The 24,308-nt window shown below is 28.6% G+C and overlaps 1 protein-coding gene across 4 annotated transcripts in view; it reads left to right on the forward strand.

Annotated features, from left to right (window-relative positions):
- The window catches only part of LOC122715420 (lachesin-like), a 480,792-nt gene that overhangs the window by 269,810 nt on the left and 186,674 nt on the right, over positions 1-24,308 (forward strand). For all 4 annotated transcript variants that reach the window (XM_043937600.1, XM_043937601.1, XM_043937602.1 and 1 more), the window contains exon 3: positions 16,133-16,320. In XM_043937600.1, coding sequence (XP_043793535.1) covers positions 16,133-16,320 — 188 coding nt within the window. The remainder of the gene's footprint in view (positions 1-16,132; positions 16,321-24,308) is intronic.

A 24,308-nucleotide genomic window follows, 5' to 3' on the forward strand; every position in this document is an offset into this window, starting at 1 on the left:
TATTTTATAATGAAGAAATTATGTTTTGCAAAAGAAAAATGATTAAAATAAATTAAGATAAAATAATAATCGTTTACATACATATTCCTTGTAATTTTATACAAAATTTCGAATAGTACATATTATCCATCCCTAGTGTTTAAAAGTGAATAAATTTAAAAAATAATATGAATTTTCTCTACCATAATACCACAGGGAAAAAGGCTACTTTACCCACATTAAGGACTTTTAATATAATAAAATTTTCATTCTACATTTTCAACACTCCATTATTTCTCGTGAAGCATCAAATCATGCAAATTTAACAATTTTTAGAATTTCCAAACGAGAATAACCCTTTGTGTTGAATTAAATATAATTTTAAATCGCAACACAAAGCAGAAAATGATCAAATTGCTTTGAACCTTTGGATTACAAGTATATAATCGTCTATCGGGAGCAAAAATTCGAACACAATAAATTCACATTTAGTTGCACCGTTTAATTTCGTACCGCTTTTAAGCTTTCAATTACACTCGCTGTTCCGTTTTGTATCGATAGAAAGCGGACTTTTAAAAAAGCGGAAACAAAAGGAAAAATCGTGGGGAAAAATCCATGCGCCCGCTCCCTTCCCAGTTTTTCTTGCGAACAAGTGACCTAGTGAACGAGTTAAATTAGTTAGCCGCCATAACGATCTAGTTCCCCGGAAAACGAACGATAACGAGAAACTCCGTTACCGATTAGCGTTACTTGTTCAGAGCTCGACACTCATTAAGGTAACGAGCATCCTAAAACACTTCTTGCTTCTGTTTGAAACATCGCGGAATACGATTATTCGAATGTCAATATTACATCAGCTTAAACCGATGAAACATACATTTTCTATATTTTAATTAAGAAGCCTTCATTCTGCCTTCATTTTTAATTTGAAATATAAATAAGGATCGAGTGAAAATAATAATAAAGATTTAAAAAATTTTAAGAAACTAAGGATCGAGGATATATATATATATATATAAGTATTTTGAAAATTTTATAAATTGATATTCTCTAGTTTAATGTATTGACGATTATGTAAATTTTTCATGCTCTCAATTTACACGTTCTTGTTTCTTTTTTCCATTATTGACGATTGAAAATAAATAACCTCGGTAAAGTACCAAGAATTTGCACTTATTCGGATACACTTTTCATTAGTGCATTCTAAAATTGATTGTTGCGCCGTAGTTGGTAAAAGTTGAAACTAATAGAAGAAGATATATATTGTATATATAATACAGTTTAGACAACGAATAAAATTTATTAGATTTTTATGAATTTTTGTTAAGATTTCTTTATGAAAATTCATTAAATATATATTTTTATAACTTACATCGTGCTCTTTTTTTTATTTTTTTCATTTTCACTCTTTTTATACATTATTTTATTTAAAATGGGTAATAATAATAATAATAATAAATCGATGAATATGAGTTAAATAGATTAAAACAACGTAAAATTATATTATATCTATTTTTCATCGATTGAACTTATATTATTGTGATTTTCCATATGTTTGCTTCGAGTTAATAAATCATTCTTTACGAGACAATATACACAAAAGAATAGACAGAAATATATATCGAATTTTGATAAGTTTAATAACAGATGAATTGTAAATATTTTAACTCGACTTTATTATCGACTGTTTTTCTTTCTTTTTTTTTATGAATCTTTGGTCTGGATTTTATTTAATTTTGCTGTACTGCAAACTTTACGTACATATTTTTTTATCTCGAATATTTTTTAATGTGCATCTGTTCAAAATATTTAATCTCATTCACTCTGATTATCATTTATATTTTAGAAATTTTATATCATTATAATTGTTATATATTATTGTTGATTTTTAAGATTTTCATAAATAGTTTCATTTCTGTTTTATCACTTCTCTTTATCTGTTTTAAGCGGACCATATTCAAACTTCAGTTACGTTGTGGCACAAACTCTTGTAATTCCGGAATACCATAGAACTTCGTTTATTTGAATCTATCCGGGAACAAACAGTTCATGTAATTGGAGTTCATGCAATAAAACTTCACTTATTCTCCATATTACTTACAATTCTCATTTAAATAACAGAAATTCACGTTTAGAAAATTCAATTGAGAGGAGTTCAGTTGATCTAGCTGCAACTAAAAGTCTCTTACAATAAATTCAAGTGAATGGAGTTCTATTGAATTGAATAGAAATTTTCATTATTTCTTTTTTTGTTTGCTGTAAATTGAACTATTACCTGTTTTGTATAATTTAAAAGAAATTAATATTACAGAATATATTATGTCATAAAATATTAAATATTATAATTCATAAATTTGATTTTCATTAAATTTTTGTTTAATTATATAAAAGAATGAATAATATTATTTTTATATATTCATATCATTTTATAGCATTTTATTTTGTATTAAATATCACATGTATAACTGAAGATTAAACATTTACTAATTATAATTATTACTACTAGCATGTTATTATTATTAGCAGTAAATAATAATTATCGATTAAATTTAATTAAAGTCATATCATTATCATTTAAATTTTATTTTTTATGTATCTTTATCGTATATAAATTATTTGTAAATTAAATTAATTAATTCTGAATTATTTAACAAGACTAAAAAGTCTCGCATTTGAATCTTTTTTTAAAATTTCTTTTTTTAGAATTTGAATACCAAATTTTCACTAGATTTTACGAAAAAAATAAAGCATTTTTTACAATTTAATATGAGCATTTAAAAATCTCCAAAAAGAGGATACACATAAAGCTTAATAAAAAACAAAAGAGACAGTAATTGTAATAAAATTTTGAATCATCTCACTCACTTTTCGTCCACGATCTATACATTACAAATATATATATATAGGATGAAAATAAAAGATAAAACTTCATCGATTACTTCATTTCCACCACCCGTCTCCTTTACCTCTCCTTCGATACGTTCCCGGAATCGAAAATAGAAACTGATCGAGAAACACGTCCCAACCCAAACCTAGGATTCTATCCAGATTTCCCCCCGACCTGCTTTACTGCTGCTTACCAGTAAAATTTCTTCAGAGTTCTCAGTCTATACGAGAAACAGTCGGAACAGCCGATCCCCTGGTAAACGGGAGAAAGCAGAATGTCAGAAACACAAGATTGAGTGCGCGAATCCGGGCGTGAATAGAATCGCGGGTACGTACGAAAAATCGAAGGATCGATGGCCCGTTGAAAAGTGATAAATACAGCGCCGCCACGGAATCATAAATAACGCTATCGGTGGTTCGCCTCGTTGCCCCTCCCACGCACCTGGACGTTCCCCGAAATCAATACTCCAACCACACTTTCCATACACACGGTCGTCGTAGTGCGATCCGCGGATGTCTCGTAATTCGAAATTTCGGCGAGGAGGAGGAGAGGAATAAAGAAGCCGTCGTCGTCGTCGTCGTCGTCGTCGTCGTTGGGCGGAGAAAAGGGAAACAAACGATCGAGATATAAAAAGGAAGAGTGGAGTGTCTCGTCTCCAGATTGTTCCGGGCATATTATATCCCGGCGAATCGCAGTAAAAAGTTTACGAGCGGACGACGTGAAAACGGGCGGAAGCGGAGCCGATTCGTACTCCTACCGGTTCCGCTCGAGATAGATGGATGAACAGGGGAAAGGGGTGGACGGTTGAGCGGGTGGAAATGTAAAAAGGAGTCGATGAATTTCCAGGGAACGATGGGCAAGGAAACCAACCGTCCCTCTCGATAAATAAGCACCAGGTTAACCGTCATATTTCTTTGTCGCCTGGACCAGTTGCAAAAGGCCCACCCCGTTATTTACGATTCGATGCAAGATTTATCATAGGAATTGATTTTTCCACGCCCCCTCCCCGATTGGATTAATTTTCTCTACCGGTCCAAGCTTCGTCGCTTCCTTTCTCCTCGCTTCTTTCGTTTCAGGCAACAAGGCTGCCTGTTGAATCGCTCCTCTCGTACTCCTCGCCTCCTGTTCGCTCCTGATAATTTATTGACCGGCGGGATAAAGGTTATGGGCTCGATATGCAGATTCGCCCCGCACTCGAGGATTTCGCCTTTGTCTTTCGTCCCACGATTTTGTTCGATGATATTTTATAGGCTACTTGTTGTTGCGTCGTGGTAAGTTTGATGCGGTTTATTGTTGTTTGTAAATAGATATTTTGTTTTTTTATGGCAAAGATTATAAGCATCGAAAATAGGAAAGATGTAGGAATTTTTCATTGATATCCGTTATACAATATTATTGTCAAGTTATATAAAAAATTCATTATAGAAATAGTAATAAATAAATAAATCTTAGATGTTATCAAGATTAAATTATACTCTTGAAAAATTTACAATTACATAATAACGAGTAAAAAATAACATATATAAATATAAATATTTGTGTTCTCGAAACAAATAATTTCACAAAGTTCTTCTGTATTCTTTTCTCTTGTATTGATTATATATATGTATTGATTATAAGATTATAAGGAAAATAGGAAAGATGTAAAAGTTTTTCATAAAATGTTATACATTGATCTCTTGTTATACAATATTATTGTGTCAAATTATATAAAAAATCCATTATAGAAATAATAATAAATAAATAAATCTTAGATGTTGTCAAGATTTAAATTATACTACTGAAAAAGTAGTAGTAGATCCCTCTCTCTTGTATTGACTATAAGATTGTAAGCATTGAAAATAAGAAATGTGGGAATTTTTCATAAAATGTTATACATTAATCTCCGTTATACAATATTATTGCATCAAATTAGTATATATCAAGTTATATACTAATAAAAAATTCATTATAGAATAGTAATAAATAAATAAATCTTATATGTTGTCAAGATTTAAATTACTACTGAAAGATTTAAATACTACTGAAAAAGTAGTAGTAGATCTCTCTCTCTTGTATTGATTATAAAATTGTAATATTATTGCGTCAAATTATATACTAATAAAAAATCCATTATAGAAATAGTAATATATAAAATAAATAAATCCTAGATGTTGTCAAGATTTAAATTATACTATTGAAAAAGTAATAGTAGATCCCTCTCTCTTGTATTGACTATAAGATTGTAAGCATTGAAAATAAGAAATGTGGGAATTTTTCATAAAATGTTATACATTAATCTCCGTTATACAATATTATTGCATCAAATTATACAAAAAATCCATTATAGAAATAATAATAAATCCTAGATATTCTCAAGATTTAATTATACTACTGTAAAAGTACTGAAAAAGTAGTAGTAGATCCCTCTCTCTTGTATTGACTATAAGATTGTAAGCATCGAAAATAGGAAAGAAAAGGAATTTTTCATAAAATGTTATACATTGATCTCCGTTATACAATATTATTGCGTCAAATTATATACTGATAATAAATCCATTATAGAAATAGTAATAAACAAATCTTGATGTTATCAAAATTTAAATTATACTACTGAAAAATCTACGAATATATAATAGCAAGTAAAAAATAACGTACACAAATAATATAATTTATATATTCTCAAAACAAATAATTTCACAAAATCCTGTATCCCTTTCCCTTGTATCTTTCAGCACACCTTTATATATCCAATAGACACGACGAAATATTTCCTTCAATTTAAGAGATGAAAGTTTAACTCCTGAGAAGTGGAATCGATTTGGAATAGTCGACGATATAATTAGAATCGATCGGTATTCTAGGCGATCGTTTTCACACTCGAGCGCACGAATTAACCCTTGAACCTTCTCACCGCGAGTTCTCCAGCTCGACATACGCTCAATTTCTTGCCGGTAATCGATGCTCCTCGTTAGTCTAGCAATCTTGAGTCCACCAATAAAGTTGAATCTCGATCGTAACGCAATTTCGAACGTCGAAAATTGCCTCGCATTCAGAATCCCCTAATAATCCCCCTTTACTTAATTCGCTTATTTATCGTACGTCACGATTCGAACTTCTACACTCGGGTCTACGTATATGGATTCATGGTATTCTTCCTCGAACTCTTCCTCGCCGCCCCAACCCTCCACAGAAACTCGAGGATCGTTTTTCTACGCGTCGGACGAGATTCATCCTTAGGGGGAGGAAACCGGCGAGTTTCAAGGGAAGACGACGAAGCCATCTCGGTTATCTAAGAGACGTTTAAGCAGAAGTTGTAAATTTGAATTTTAAAGCGGACCGAGGGGCAACTCGACTTCCTACTCTTGCCTCTTTCTACGACCGCCGTAGATTGAAAGATCCTCTTGCCAGAGTTCATCCGTCCCTTCACGCTTCTCGCCAGTTCTTGGACGTTTTTTTACGGGCCGTCTTCGACCCGTGAAATAAGACAATTAAGGGAGGGGAATCTGTTGCGTTCGAGCGCGTGATAACACTGGAATTTTTTTATCTATCAGCGAAAGTACGGTGTTGATCCGTGTATCTGTTTGTACAAGTCGAGATTTTGATGCATTTATTGGTGAAAAGTTAGGAAAGGAATTGATAAACGTTTGCGAATTTATATTTATATCTTTGTATCTTTGTCTTTGCAATGCAAGCAAAGAAAGAAAGATTAATTATTGTTAATTTTTTTCTTCCTATGTTGTTTTTATTAATCTTCATTTAGTAGTTTGGAGGTTTTTGATTACTTGTTATTTTTAGTTTATTCGTATAAAAGAACAATTTACGTAAAAGTTGATTAATATTCGCGTAATACTTTTTTTTCCCTATAAAAATCCAATTTACTTTAAACAATGAACTCGAAGTAGCTTTAAAATCGATTTAGAGTTTTCAACATACTATTAGTAACAATATATGTATATATATATATATTATATTTTTTTTCCAGAAATAAACACACCTATCACGTAATATATTTTAAAACTCGATTAAACTATATTAAAATTAGGAAAAGTTTAAACCGCTTCAACTCCGAAGATAGCAATTTCCGGTTAATAAATATAGGATCACAGAAGCGCGGAAGTTTACCCTTTAAAACTCTTTTTCATTCACCTTCGATATCGTCGTGTAAAAGAAAAACGATAATTTTTAACAATTCTCCATCTTCCCTATATCCTTTTCTCAGAGCTTTCCTCTCAAAAATCCCAAACTCCAAACAAACAACAGATTCCTGGAACACGTATTTCATTTCTCTACGTCTCAACCGATTCAGATATAATCGAAAAATAATTTCAATGTTTTATTTTTTTAAACGTTGGATTTGGAAAATTTTTAGCGATCAATAAAAATAATTTGTCAAATGTAATAATGCAAAGATGAAAGAAAGGTATTCGGGTCGCAAGAAGAAGGGATTCGAAATTTCGTAAAAATCGCTGACAGACCCAATTCGGGGCTGATCCGTTATGAAACGACATTATCCGCGCTTAGTCGGGTTTAATGGACCGTTGACGTAGATAAACGTGGCCCTAGTATCGCGATTAAACTCGTATTGCACTCACGTTCAGAAGATGGGATGCACCGAACGGATCCTGCATATCGCCCTCCCCCTCCAGTGTTTCGTTCCAATACGCGCGTAAAAACTCGCGATTCGAGATGAGTAACGGACGTCGTTCCTCGCAAGGAAATCCCGTCTCGAGGCGAGAAAGTGTGGGAGGAAGAAACGAGTTTTACATTTCGAGCGAACGTCCAACGAAGTCAACTTTGGTTGCGACTTTTCGGTTCCTTGGGAATTCAATCTGTGTACTTTTCCTGCTCGAGCGTATTGTCAATTTGTTCGCTCGTGGCGAAATCGTTGAAGCGGCCTCCAGTGTTTGGCAAATCGTTTCCATCATTTAATGATCATTTTTTTCTTTCTCATGGTTGACATGGTGACGGAGAGATATTTGTAACGGTTATAAATTTTATGTAAGAAAAAAAATTCTGTGACGTTTTATGTAAAATTGATATTTTATTTACGAATAGTTAATAATTTAATTAAAATTGATTAAAACTATGTAAATGCGGATAGCTTTGTTGTGAAAAATAGTTTCAAAATTATACACGAAATATGAAGATAAAAGATAAAAGTATGAAGATTGATTTCACGTAAAGAGATTTTTCAAAAATTGCTTTAAATACAAGTTATAATCTATATACACGAGTTTTCGTTAAAATCAAATTTTTATAAAAGTAAAATAAATAAATTTCTTTGATGATCTTTGATTCTTGATCTTTAAGATAGTATACGAAAATTTCTATGTCGTGAAAGTTGGTTTATCATTTCTTTAAATTAAAAGGTTTACCATTATCCCTCTTAGTTACAAATTCTTATCCCTTTATACTTTCATTTCGCTGTGTAAGATTAAAAAAAAAAAAAAAACTCGTTTCATCGATAATCCTCAGAAAGCGAGGAGGATCATTATTCAAACAACGATTTTTAACGTCCTTGTGTATAATACACGACATATTTCGAATGTTCCATATTCCATTCGAAAATATTTCGAATCCATATCGAATCCACGAGAAATCGTGTTTTCACGAGCCCCGTTCGAACGTGGTTCATTTATTCTCTTTTGTCCCCGGATCTTTGAATTATAATTTCGTTTCTCCGCGGCTATGTCTGTCAAAGGAAACATCGTATGACGAAGAACAAAGCATTCTGAACGACGTTCAATGGGAAAAGGTCGGGAAAGCTTTCCACGGATAAAAGGCTGGTTGCATAGGAATGGAACGTATTCAATAGGGTTAATCCATAATTAAATTAATCCAAGCCCGTTGCGACTGTCCATCAACCGGTCTGGTCGGCCATTTTGACTTCAATCGTTTGACCGATCACCGCGAATTCTTTGGTACCAAATAACGATTTGACGGAATTTAATGTGGAAATGAATTGATATAGGATTACCTTTCATTTCGTTTCCATTTCGTTTCTAATTGTATTAGACATTTGGGGCATATTAGATATTTGGAAATGTGTTAAAAATGTGATATCGATGATTTCAAAAATTAAAGAAATAAAGTTTGAGTTTATTTTCGAAATATGTACAAAAAGAAATGAAAAAGTAAAATCAAAATAATAATTTGTCAATTTATCAATTTATTTTAATTGATATTTTATGATATTTTAATTTATTGTGATTATTCGAGTATATATTTAATATAAATTTTTATTTTTTCTTTTAAAGAATTTTCGAAGGAATTTATGGAACATGAATATCAATATAATAATTGCTACGATTGTATATTTATTTGTTAATTTATTTTCTCACACATTGGGTTTGTGTTCTTGTTTTAAAATGATTATAATACGATTATGACAAAATAAAATGTTAATATGTGTTAATATATTTTGTTATAATGAATTCTTGAAATACAAATAGCAAAAATGTATATTTTATTGCTTGAAGATTTCTAAATTTATCTGAAAGATATGAAAAAAAATTTGATTGTTTGCGAAAAGATCCTTACACCTCATTCGTCTATGAAACAATTCAACTTTTCTCCTCAATGTTAGTTGGTATCTTTAATGGCAGAGAAGACAATTGTTTTGGAAGAATTATTTTATGTGCCCTATCTCTTACGACCACCAAAGTTTCAATGGCCAAGATTTGCAATTAATGCATGGAACTTTTCGAAATAGCACAGCTGGAAGTGAGTGAATAAAATCATGGTATTTTGATAAATAAATTATGTAGGAGGAATTTAACAATTAATTCAATTATTTTTAATTAATTTCAAGTATTAAAATCAATGAAATATTTAAATAAATATTCAATTTTTCTTATTAATATGGTATCATGCCACGCTATATTGTAATTTTTAACATTAATAAGATAATATAAATTATTATAATTATTTATTTTTCACTATTGTAAGATTTACAATTTTTTTTAATTACCTGAACAAAATTCAAAGATGACATTAAAAAAATTCACGTTAATGGGAAATAAAAATTCTGCAAATCTGACATATGACGAAAAGAAAATATCATCAACTTTTATATATGCATTGAAGATTTTATTTTAAAAATTTCATCGTACATTTATTTATTTTTTTCGTTCAGAAAGATCAAATCTTTGTGATTGTCCTTTTGTGTGCAATTCATATCGAACACAAAAATCGAAATCGTATTATTTTCAGGATATCGAAATGCGAGAAATCGTCAAGAATGGAGCATCATTAAAAAGACGTGAACGCGTTTCTCTCAAAACAATTTCTCTCAAAAAACTTTTGCGATATATGAAGACACAGTTGTATAAAGGAACGAAAACTACATGCTCTTTTAAAGAATCGATATTCTCTTCTAGCAAAAGGGATGATTTACGACTTTGATTGCTCTGTTAGTTTAAATACAATGGCACATATTGAAAATTCTTCTCATTGTTCTATCATTTTTTTCTTTCCTTTTCTTTTTAATAACTTTTAATGATATATAGCTTATACTTTTCATATATTTATATAGAATGTAACCATATATTTGATTATTAACAGTGATGAAAAATGAAAATGTTAGGAATTAGACTTTGTTATGTAATATAATATAATCTTTTTAATTTTCTTTTCTCTTTAATAACTTTTTTAATGATATATAGCTTATACTTTTTATATATTTATATAGAATGTAATCACATATTTGATTATTGATACTGATGAAAGATGAAAATGTTGTAGGAATTATTAGACTTTGTTATGTAATAGAATATAACATAATCTTTTAGAAAGGAGAAAACTTATTATATAAGATTCAATTTCTATTTAGAATTTTATTAATGATGAATAGAATTTTATTAATGATAATTTTATTATGAATTTTGGATAATTCATTAGTTTCAATTAATTATATTTTCCAATTTATTTTTATGTTGTGCAAATATTTTTAATGCATAATTTTGCTGGAAAAATTATTTTTAAAATATATTTGTAATATGGATTACGTATAGAAGGGAAGACTAAGAAGATACATAATATTACTAAATAATATTTTAATAATTTTTTTGCATATTTAAATTTAGTATTATAGCATTCTTGAACAGAAACAAAATTAAAATTTTAAACAGTTAACATGTTAAAAAAATATGTAAAATGTCTCCCTTCTTATCTACTAGATATAAATTTTCATCATAATTTTATTATTATAGATTACAAAGGATTAAATCATTTTAAAAAAATATAATAAAAATTGTCTTCCTTAAATGTCTCAAAACCTCTCCAAAGATAAAATTTTAAAACAATAATTCTAACAAAACAGCTAACTTTAAACTAAAAAGCATCAAAATAAACCATATACATAATCAATTAAACGTTTCATTCATGTAAAATAATTGATACTTTATGACAAAAAAATTTTCTTTCTTTTTTGATGAAAAAATTTTTGATCAATAAATTTGTAACAATCATAATTTATATATTATAACTTAAATTGTGGTATACGATTCTCTATTAGATAGGAAATATAAAGCTGTATCAGGCCTTTCCAGTCTCCCCTTCGTATAACTCACAGTTGGCCATTCGTGTCGCCATAAGTCAGTTGGTTGTCCGAGGATTAAAACAAGATTCTGTATCTTTAACGGAGAATTGTCCAGTATCGACTTACAATATCGATCAATATTGATTTTCTTTCATCGGATATTAATACTTTCTTTTTATAACAAATGAATATAACAAATGTAATATTATTATATTAAAAGAAAAATTGTTAATATCCAATAAAAAAGGTGAAAACTAGTAAATTTCCTCTATAACAGAATGTACTTAAAGATATTATTAAATTAATAAATACATTGATAGATTAGAAGAAATTATGTATGAATAAATCTAATATTTTTGAATTTATCATTAAATATTTTATTACGAAATAGGAAAACATTCCTTTGCGACTTCGAAGCTGTTAATTAATATTTCATTCGTATAAGAATCCCTTTTAATTGATAATTTTATCTTTGATTTATTAAGATATTATCCGAAGAAGAAATCGAGGTGAATAGGATTAGACGAGCACACGGTTAAATTCAATATTTACGCGAGTCGGCCGCGCGTGTAATCGTGTCGCAATTAAGAGCAACAAAATTCGATTATGTACTCGCCAGTTCTCGACAGTACGCTCTAATTACCGTCGAAATCCGTAGAAAACGAATCGTTGCGGTTAGAACGTCTGCCAAAGTGATAACAAGCCAATTACTCTTGTGTTTCCCCCTTTTTGACGATTTTGTGTGCTATTTGCACCGGTGAAGACAATTTGCAAAAGGGAGTAACACTTGAAAATTGTTTTTTTTTCTTGCAACATTCACATCGTGTGCAAAATAGAAAGTTACTTATATCAATTTACTAAAAATATCTATGTTTATGTAAGCAATTAGGCAGATGATGAATTGGTTTTTATGGTTTTTAAATTATACTGTTGTAAAATTCCACGATTTTTATCAATATTTACGACCAGAAAGTTTACGTTTCTTCATTGCTTCTGGAATTTTAATTATCATTTAATTCTTTTTATCTTATTGTCTTGTTAAGAATGTTTAATTAATGTTGGATGATAGTCTAATTTTATTCCGAATTTTGTGCGCAATTCTTTTTATCTGTTGTCGCACGCAAGCACAAATTTATTTGAACAATATTTAATACTTGTTTACACTTAATAAAATACAAAAGTAACGTGATATGAGACGGGAATAATGAATTTTATTCTTTCATTTTTATCGCGAAATAAAATTTCTCCAAAAATATTCTCTCTCGATTGATCATTGATAAATCGAGATAAATAATCTTTTGATGGAATTAATAAATTCAATGCAACATATAAAAGCATGATATAAAAAAAAATGTTGAACGAATGAAGATAAACTATTCGTCTCTCGAACATGCAATAAACAAAATATAAATAAAATATGTCCTAATTAAAACTTAACAAATGGATCGAAGCAATCAAGATCAAACATCAACGTCGTATAAATTTAATATTCAAGCATTCGAATAATCAAAGGAATATCTCTCCTTCCGCGCGAAAGGATATATATTCCATCCTCGATAAAATTTCGTTATCGTTCGATTCGATTCTCTAAATGATCGAAAAACGGAGGTAAGGATTTCTCGCGTTAAAATAATAAACAAGTTCGATAATTGTTCGAGGCAGCGGTGAAATCAACGGCTCCTCCTTCTTCCATCGAAAAAGTTCGGTATACTGCATTAAAGTTCATTCTCCGCAAGTTTGCTCTGCAACTCGCCAAAAGTGGCGAACAGTTTGAAACTGTATCCCCCCTGGACGAACTCGGAAACACTTACGGACCGTTTTACCCCGAATCTTTCTCTAACGTTTCGAGATTAAAAATCGTAAAAGCAAAGAAACGATCAATCGCTCGTTTCTATCTCACGCGATAGATAAAAGAAATATATATATAGAACACGATTGTAATTAAGAAATTTTTAAATAAATGATCGATTATTTGAATGTCGGAATTAATAGTATTAATTGTAGTTTCAATATACTTAATAAATTATAAAACATTATATTACAATTGATGAAGACTATTTCATTCTATAAATATAATTTTATCGTTAAAATATTAATAATACTTGCTTTCTTTGAAATCTTTTTTCAAAATGGATATTTTTATTTTTCGTTTTATTATTTACGAAATTATTAATTATGAAATCTTAATGTAAAATTATTTAGCAAAGTACAGAATTTTTCTATTACATACTAAAAATGATAGAAAAAATTATAATGATAGAATTATAATGATAGAAAATTATAATGATAGAATAAATTGTATTCTTCCACTTCATTTATTTAATATAGGATATTTATATTTTTTTTTTGAACAAAAAGGAGATAATAAAAAAAGATATGTTTACAATACAGAAATTTATTAAATATTAATTTTCTATTCATTGCTCAAGTCATCCAAAAATAGAGTTGTCTATTGTTTACAGGCAAATCAATTGCGTCAAAATTCGAACTTTCTACTTTCATTCTTTAATTCGGATAAAAATACGCCAAGAAAGGATATCTTGGATTGGGGCAAATGCGGGATTCGTCAACGGCTTCCATATAAATTTTCAAAACGAACATTCCCTCCTTTTATGACGCTGTCAACCACTTGTCGGGACGTCTGAACAGAGAATCGTGCAACCGATTGCAAAGCGGCTATACACCGATATCAACCGGAATGAAATTTACGGTGACGTTCGCGATTCAATAACGCGCCAGCCCCGTCCCGTTATCTGTACAATTTATCTTTACATCGGTGTATATTAAGAAATTTCATCGACGACGAACTCGTTCGATAAAGAGGACGGTCGAATCGAGTGCGCGCACCGCGATAGTTCCACCCCAGTGACGAAACAATAGGGGATGCAACCGATTGTGGCCAAGTATCAAGCGTGCAAATGGCTTTGTCAGCCCTGCACAAACGACCAGTTGAACAGATTCACTCGGAAAGTTCAAACGCCGTAACTATGGAGCGATACACAGATAAAAACATGGACATTTATCACCTGAATTGCCGCGGGTGCTTGACTGACGTTTAAAAACGTATACGCGAGACAAGATCGTTCTCATGTACTTACGAAACACACGATATCGCTTGGATTTTTTTATATTAAATTTTGATTGTTATTATTCTGTAAAGAGATGATATGTAAAAAAAACGTAATTTATTATTAGAGAAAGAATCGAAATTTTTCTAGACGAAATGTTAAAAATTATGAACTATTTTTGAAAGTTGTCAATTCTAATCCCAAGTATATATTAGGTTATTCTGTGAATAATGTTTTATAAATCCAATTTGAGTATGAAAAAGAATTATTATATAATTATGAAATTAATAATGATTAAAATGTTAAAAATTATAAACTATTTTTGAAAGTTGTCAATTCTAATCTCAAATATATATTAAGTTATTCTGTTATTATTGAATAATGTTTTATAAATCCAATTTGAGTATGAAAAAGAATTATTATATAATTATGAAATTAATAATGATTAGAAAAATACGTAAGAATTTTTTGATACAATGTTTTATTATATATTAAAAACAATGATAAACAAAAGTAAATTGTATTCTTCCATTCAAACATTGAATTATCATTTATTTATATGACAAAGTTTTTGAAAATGGAGGTTATGAAATAAACATTTAAAATAATATTTTTAATTGAGAAGAAGTGCAATATCTTTTGAAAAGAGAAATAAAAAATAAAAATAAAAAATAAAAATTAAATTTTTAGAATGATATTATTTATGAAATGATTTAATCTTAAAGATCGATATTCGAATTAACTTTGGCTGTATGTAGGATATTAATAAAATCGTAGAACGTCTTTAGAAGATCGATTTTTAAAGAGCGTAAGTTGTAAAAGTATCGATTGAAGTTATAAGCAATTTAATTTAAGTTTGTACAACATGAAACGAAATAAATAAAGTAAGACATCTCTCTCTCCGTTGCCATTTCAATCTGTCTACGCCTCGTTTCATCTAACGCAAACTTAAATTGCTTATAATTTAATAAATAATCCTCGACAAACATTTTTTCTGTATATCAATAATAAATTTATGCTTACTTTTACGTTTCTTTGATCTTTAAAATCAACCCTTTAAAGATATTCCACAAATATATTAATACTCCGTATTTATATCGAATAAATTCAATCTTGCATCCTCTGAACTTAAATTTATAACTAAACAAATACATCGAATATTTTCTTTTATTAAATCAATAATCAAAGAATTGTATAATGTAATATTTGCATATACGCAAAAGAATAGTTATTTATTTAATAATATTAATATTTAATAATTAATAATATTTAATATTTTATTAGTTATTTATTTAATAACAATTTCTTATGGATCATGATCTATAGAAAATCTAGCCAATTAAAATATAAATATAAATGACGAATCATTATTTTATGTTCAATTTTTACCAACTTTACAAATTAGCATGTACGATTTTAATTTTTAAGCGATTGTTTCAATTTATTTTCTTAATAAATTAGACATATACACGAAATTATAATTGACGAATTAAAATCCGTTTTCATCACACTGCAGCCTCGTTTCCACGTATAGAAACAACGAAGATGAATCTCTCCATTGTTCTCAAATGTTAACGAACAGAGAGTCCAGTGTTCCCTTGCAGTTAGCCAGAAAAGCGATAACGAGCAAGTTGGCAGTTTGAATGAGATTTAATCGGTCGTTGCATTGATTTACAGGGGCGCAGTGCTACAGCATGCTGCACGGAAGCGGCGGAAAGAATAACAACGTTCATCAGAACAGTCTGGATGACAGCAGTACGCAATACGGTCCGTACTTCGACATGTCGAATTCGAAGAACGTGACCACCATCCTGGGCAAAACTACGTACTTGAATTGCCGCGTGAAGAACTTAGGGAACAAGACGGTAAGTGAACGATCGAATACGACTCGGGATATATGTCGCGTGAATTCGTGTTTCTTCCAATCTTGAAACCCGAAGGATGATAGAGATCGATTTTAAAATTTTCGAGGAACGAAAGATTTTTACGAAATAACGTTTTATAAGAAAGATATGAAAGATTGTGTGAATATTAATTTATTCAAAGGAGGATGAAGGATCTATTATTATATTTCAAAATTATATGATGTCATTTAAAAAGAAAAAGTTGATCTTTGTATATCCATTTATCAGAAAAGGATATCAAATTATGTTTCTCTATTTATATGTTCATTTAATTATAAAATATCTATTTACTTGAAAATGAGAAAAATGAAAAATTGCGCGAATATTAATTTATTTCAAGGAGGATGGAGGATCTATTATTATTTTAAAATTATGTGATTCCATTTAAAAAGAAAAAGTTGATCTTTGTATATCCATTTGTCAGAAAAGGATATCAAATTATGTTTCTCTATTTATATGTTCATTTAATTATAAAATATCTGCTTTATTTATATTAATAATTATAAAATATTAATATTTAATTATAATATTAATATTTATTAATATTAATATCCTTATTAATAATTATAAAATATTTGCTTGAAAATGAGAAAAAGATTAGATGATCGACTATATATATTAATTTGATACCAAAAAGGATGTAATGCTGATGCATTATTGGAATTAAAATTAATCAAATATTAAATATTAGTTTCTTTTTTAAAAAAAGATATACATTTAATAATATGTAAAAAACTATTAGTTTAATCCTTTCAATGCTTCATATGTATATGTTCCATAAAATTTTGATCCAAAAATCTTTTATGCGATACATGTTGTTTTAAAGTATTTTTCCATTATTTCTTGTTTAATATTTTTATTCATATTGATCACTAAAATCGTCACTAAATTTATATTTTAATTGTTTTATACTTTGCTACTATCACTATCTTCTTAAATTGAATAAGTATGTATCACTTGCATATAATTTATTTTATAATTTATTTACTTTATTATTTTATTTTATTAAATTTATCCCGACAATACTATTGGAACATATTTATACCAATATCGACAGAACATATCTTAGCACTTTCTCGAAAACGATATAAAATTTTTCGCATATTATACTACAATTTCCTTACAACATATTTTCATCATGATTCTAATCAATTTCTTCGAAAAATAATAATATTTTATATCATTTTAAAAATTTAAAACAATTTATTTCCATATTTTGAAATGAATAATATTATTTAATCATTTGTTACAAATTATTCAAACATTGTAATTCTAATTCTAAATTTTTTATTCTTAAAACATCACGTACAACGTTCGCTCGCGAGAAAAATTACAATAAGAAATTAAATACTCGTAAACATGTATATTTAAAGCTTTATTGAAACGAGGAGATCACGAAAGCATCACGTGCGATGTTTCTCGCGAGAAAAATTATCGCCAAGCATTAAATATTTGTAAATATATATATCTAGAGCTCGAGCGAAACGACAGGATCACGAGACGCTTTGAGTTTAATCTGGGTCAACGTTGGAAAAGATTAAGGACCCTTGATTCACAATCCAATGAAACTTGCTACGCCTTGTATTAATTATTCAGAGTTAACCCTCTATGCTCGACATTTACGGCATTACCCTGATAACCAGCCAGACCGTTCGAAAAAGGCCATCCTCCCTGCAACGTTCTCTATTTACTCGTCATATCGAAGAAAAAAAAGCGAAAAAGTTGAGTCAAGGATAACGCGATATCAATTTCGTGTTCAATATTCGAATAAAAAGTAGAACGAATTCCATTTGCAATTTCAATATAATTGACATTGGTTTGTATACGTATAGATAGTATAACTTGAATAGAGTGATCGATACTGTAAATTCTTTCTGAAAGGGAAGTCAGGTTTTAGAACGTCGATGGTATAAAACGATATTAATCTTTTTACTTTTGCATCGATTTTCGAACATAAAATCTCTATTGACGGCAATAAGCATAAGTGAGATCTGGATGGTATAAAAATTTATAAATAAACTTGTAGCTACAAGTGATCCATAAAATTTTATATTTATTTAGAAATTTTTATGAGACTTTTTTTATTTTCTCTATAAGAATATTTAAAAGTGAAATCAAACGTTTTCCTTTTCGTTCCCTTTCCTTTGCGATAATTGAATTAGGATTAAAATTATTTTTAGGAAAATAATTTTTCGATTGAAGTAATACTTATAAGTTAAACTTTATTTTATATATATTTTTTAATATATATTATATTCTAATCTTTGTAAAAATCTTCTTCTTGTTTTAATCTAAACTTCTATTTTGATTAGCTACACTATATTGATAAACTTAAATATAAGATGAAAGTAGTTCACTACAATACAGTTTATTATGGCACTTAACCGTAACTTTAATTATTTTCACTAACAAGAAGATTACAAAACTTTTATCACAGATTAAATTGCAACTTTGACTACTATAAATTTTACTACGGTAAATTTTGTTATTCCGTATTCAAAACTATCCTTATTATATGAATATTTAATATTCAATATTCTTTGGAACACACATTAAAGAGTTAATCAGTACCATAATAAATTTAGGTTATGTTGACATTATACAAGCGCTTACCAGACACTATGACTATAAAGATAACGTGATGAAATTTTAAACAATAAATAAAAATAAAACTTAAATAAACTTACAATAAATATAATAGCTAAAATTATTCGCGTAATTAAACTTTAATAAAAAATGCATATATCAAACTTCAATTTTATATTCTTCCACTTTGAATCAAATTAAAAATTCATTTAACGTGTAATTATCAAGAAAATTTAAAAAAAATTTGAATGACATTTTGCCGATAAATAAGAGTTTAAGAACACTGGATGAAATGAAAAGTGAAAAGAGTGTGCGAAAATGAAAATAATTACCGTAAACGTTCAGCGTTTAAATTGATAAGAGGAGAAATTAAATCGACGAGAAAGCGTAGGAGGCGGTTAAGCAAAAAGCATGGATCCCCATCACGAAGATGGGCTTACGTGTAAACGTTTTTCCTTCCCCAATGTTGAGTGCAGGAAAATATCGAGTGTCAATATTTTACCGGCACAATGGATCGTCACCTGTCTGTAGCAAACTGCAAAGGATGCATCGGAAGTGCACTTGGCCGCCGGCGATCTTTGCACACTGCCATTGTACGAAGTGCAACTGCTTTACCCGATCTATATATATATTCAATGTTTATACGCTCGAAATATAAGAAATATATTGAGCATTTCAATTAAAATGAATTCACTGATAAAGTTTATTGGAAGTTGTATGACGTCAGTGAATACTTTTTGGATTAATATTCGTTCTTCCTTGTTATGAAGATTTGTCAAATTGTTACGATACGAAAAGTTAAATTTCTATTCTAATTTTTTAAAAGATAATGGGATTTTATTTAAATATATTTTTATTGAGAATAAAATGATCGAGAATGATACCGAGAAGCTTATTTGAAAAAGCTTATGAGATAAAACCTAGGTTATTATTGAAGAGAGATTTATCAAAAAAAATAAAGGCTTTTTTAATTTTCTTCGAGGAAGAAATGTCAACATAAAGATGAATAATTCAATGAATAATTCGTTTTATTTAAATTCGTATATTTTGAAACAAATTTATACGTGTCGTAAAAGCACAGGAAAAAACCACGATCGTCAGGTAGCCGTATTTTATGAGATTTTTTTTGCGAGTGTTTCGGAAAAGATTACATTATCTGAATTATTCACGATCCATTGCGCGCGATTCATAAATATTAAAAATATCGAAGATTAATAATTCAACTTTCATTAAACAAAAAGCAAAAAAAAAAATAATTAACTTTGAACTAGATACAAAATATTTAAAAGGAATAAATAAGGATAAATTATAAATTATAAACGATTCTAACACATCTTTTCTTATGAAAGATTAAATAATAAATTGGCAATAATTTCTTAACATTTTAATCGACGAAATTCTAAATAAATCATGATTGCATGTTTTTATGATTGCAATATGGTTTTAACAAGAAATCATATCCTCCAATGTTGAATTGCAAAAATTCTAAATTCCATCAGAATAAAAACAAATCCTCAGTGATAGAAAACATTTAATACCAACAATCATTGATTTACATTCCATGTCTAATTTAAAAAAAATTTCACAATATTTCATAGAATAATATCGCCAATATCCTAAGATGCGATTTTAAACTCATAATAATAAAAAATACACACACATATACATTCTTCGTAATATTAAATACAATCAAATGCTTCTAATAACGAAATGCGTACAATTGCAAGAGAAAACGAACGCATTGATGATAATAATTTCAACTACTTCACGTACTATAAAAAAAGAAACAAAGCAAAGATTGTTATAAGAAAAAAATAGTTTGTTATTCATATGTACATACATATAACATAACCTAGTTTCGATTCGCGTTCTGCGAGAGACACGTGCTTCCCTGAAATTCGCATCAGAGATACAACAAGTTCTCAACCACGATGGGTTATTCCCGAAATTTTAACTATGCCGTGTACGATCAGCCAACACGGTGCCAAGCTTGGAAATTGACTCGAGTAATTATACGCGCGTGAGCGCCCTCTTGCAACTCGACACGCGCCACTAACAGTCGAAGCATCGTTTCTAACTTTTCTTTCATTCTATGATTAACGACCAACTAAAAGCTTCGTGAATGTGTATAATGATAGAGAGTATTTGGAAGCGAGCGTGACAAACTTTTTTGAATGAGATAGTTGGTAATGTCGAACGAGAATTGGTCAATTCTTGTTAATAATACTTTTCGTTTCGTAAATTGGTAACAGGATATATTTTAAATGTAAATGTTGTAAGTTGTAACTAATTGAGTATAGCTGGTTTAATGGATAATTTTTTAGTGTTTATTTATTTTAGTAGTAAATTAATTTATTCTAGTTATGTTGTTATATTTTATGTTGCATGCTCATTAATTGAAAAATGAATAAAAAATCATTAAAATTAATTAAATAATAGTTTAATTTTTAGAAAGATCATATTATGTGAATATTGTCATAATTTAAAAAAGATTAAAAAATATGATAAATTTTGAACATAAGAATTATAATATATCTTATTTATTATTGATATATGTTATTTATTAACTTTTTGGATTTCGATCTAGTGCTTGAGAGATGAAATAAAATATTAAAATTCTGGTGAATATTAACATGGTAAAAGTAGGAATTAGATGAACAATTTGATAAACTCATAACATGTAATTAATTATGGATATTCTAAGATATTCTGGATTGACTCAAATAATATATATTACATACAATAGTATTAACAATAGTATTTATTATCGCTATTGATAAATTAAATTTATCAAATTTGTATAAGAATTTGTATAAGAATAATTTGATATATTAATTAATTATTAGAATTACTATACATGTCTTTTGCAATAAAGATTTTGATGATAATGTTAACTAGTATTTCAGCTTTCGAAATCGATAACGAAACGAGAAAACAATTTTGTTCGAGACGAAATTAGCCGTAAACTTGACTCTCAGTGTAAAATTTCTGCGGTCCCAACTAGAGTTCATCGATGCTCACCAACAGCGCAACCAAGTTTATTTCGTAAAGTACACTCCAGTAATTACAACTGAGTTCGAGTAGATATTTGATTTCGAGATTATGTTTACACGATCATCCATTAAAACTTTAAAAGAGTTGAAATTTGATCCTATATATGTCGGACGAATTAACCGGAAGTACAGTTAAAAAATAAAAATTTATTGGGAATTTGAAAATATATAATTCTAATTTTGGAAAGATTTTTCATTTATCTTACAATTTGCATATTTTTCATATTATTGATTATATTTTATTATTGATAATATTCATATACATAAATAATAATTTATTTATACATTGTATATATTTATTTAATAATAATATGTTCCAATTTCTAATCTAAATTGTTATATTTCTTTATATTTATAATACAGTATACTGCTTATTTATTTAGCGAAAATATTTAATTAAAAATAAAAAATAAATCATTGTAGTGTATAGTTTCATAACAAAATGTTTGAAATAAATTTTTCTATATTAACTATTTTAAAAATTATACTTATACTGATACATATTGTTAGAAAAATATATTTGATAAAATCTTATAGAGTAATTTTTAAGCTAGAGTCAATATCTTCTTCTCAAAAATTTATTCTTTCATATTAATTATTTGTCATATAAAATAATTTCTTATACGTCCATAAATAAATCTAAATCGTTCCATAAATTATGTCGAATAACTTTCAGAGAAACTTTCTACCTCGATTTATCAAAAGAATCTTCTCGTTTACGTATTTTCTTTGTACAAATATAAAATCAAAAATCAATCTCTAACAATCTCTAACAATCGATCATCAATCCAAGATACGAACGTTAAATGGACTCACATTAATCAACATCAAAGCTTTCGACGAGCAAAACATCTTCTACAGGAATACTACGAGTAAGAGAGATAATTCAGCACGAACAGAGAGGATAATAGTTTCAGTTGTTAGAAAATGGCGTTACATAAGAAGGTGAAATCCTTTGTAACGCTATGGAAACCCTTAATGAACACGGGAGAGTTACAAGGGTTTCGAATGAAATTTCATCGGTTTGCGATTTACAGCGGTCATCCACGAGTATTGGTAACAGCGCCACCTCTTCCATCTTCGTTAATCCGGCAAATTTCCGTTAACGTGATTTTCGAAGCCGCAATTGCATCAAGGGAGAATCGGTGCATGCGAAGAGGGTCCTCCAGCTGTTTGAAAATCAACCGTTTGTCCCTTTGATTTCACAATATGAACAGCTGAATTGCGCAACGATCCGAATGGATTTTGAATCGTTAGAACGTTACACGCCATAATAATGGCCGCGACGAATCTATTTCTCTCTGTTATTAATCGGAATTGGTCCTGAAAATATCGAGTTGGACAATAAAGGAATGGCGAGGAAATGGTGATAGATTATCTATATATGCATATGTATATAATATATATCGAATGATTGTACAATGGATTAATTTCAAAGAAAGTTAAAATGATTATTATGTGATATTGAAAATTATGATATCATGCGATAAATTGAGAAGAAATAGTTTGAGTGATAAATTAAATGTTTATCTGTACACATATATGTATAATTTTAATTTATTGGAATGATTGGAATGAGATTAGGGATATATTCAGTTGGAAATATTATGGATTAGGTTAACTATTTTATTATTTGTGGTGTAATGAAATAGAGTGTGAAAAAAATAAATTGAAAAGGGAATGAATATAATTCTTTTATTTAAGATTTTGTTTTCGAGTAAATCGAAAAATTTTTATATGTGAAATTTCCGATAAACTACGAATGAGATTATGGATAAAAAATAATTTTAAATTAAGAGAAAATAATCAAGAAATATAGAATAAGTTTCTTTTCATTTAAAAATTAATTTTTTAGAAAATTATATACATATCGAAACAATTGAATTTAAAAAGAATTTAAAATACATTCTTAAATGAAAATCTTTAAATTTCTACTTATTTTTGTATCAAATGAAAAGATAATAAAGATAGAGCAGACTCACTTTACTTCTATCTCACTTTCTCTAATTCTTCAATTGCTTAACTTTAATAAATAAATCTTAATTGTTATTGTATATCAATTTTTCTATTTATTTTAGTCTCTAGAATCCATCTCTCATGAATATATTCAGTATAATGAGACATCTCTATTATTCTAGATTCTAGAACAAAGAAATTGATTTTTAAAAAATTCGTGAATTTCGCTTCAAGAAGATCTTAAGAATTTCTTCAAATATAGATGACAACAAACCACTTGCGAGGATCGAAGTAGCTCTGATTTTCCTCGACTTTTCACGTTTCACTTTCTCCAATTCATCTTTGACTCCATAT

Source organism: Apis laboriosa, unplaced genomic scaffold (assembly GCF_014066325.1).
Source record: "Apis laboriosa isolate Shangri-la unplaced genomic scaffold, ASM1406632v1 scaffold35_cov144, whole genome shotgun sequence".
NCBI classification, from domain to species: Eukaryota; Metazoa; Arthropoda; class Insecta; order Hymenoptera; family Apidae; genus Apis; species Apis laboriosa.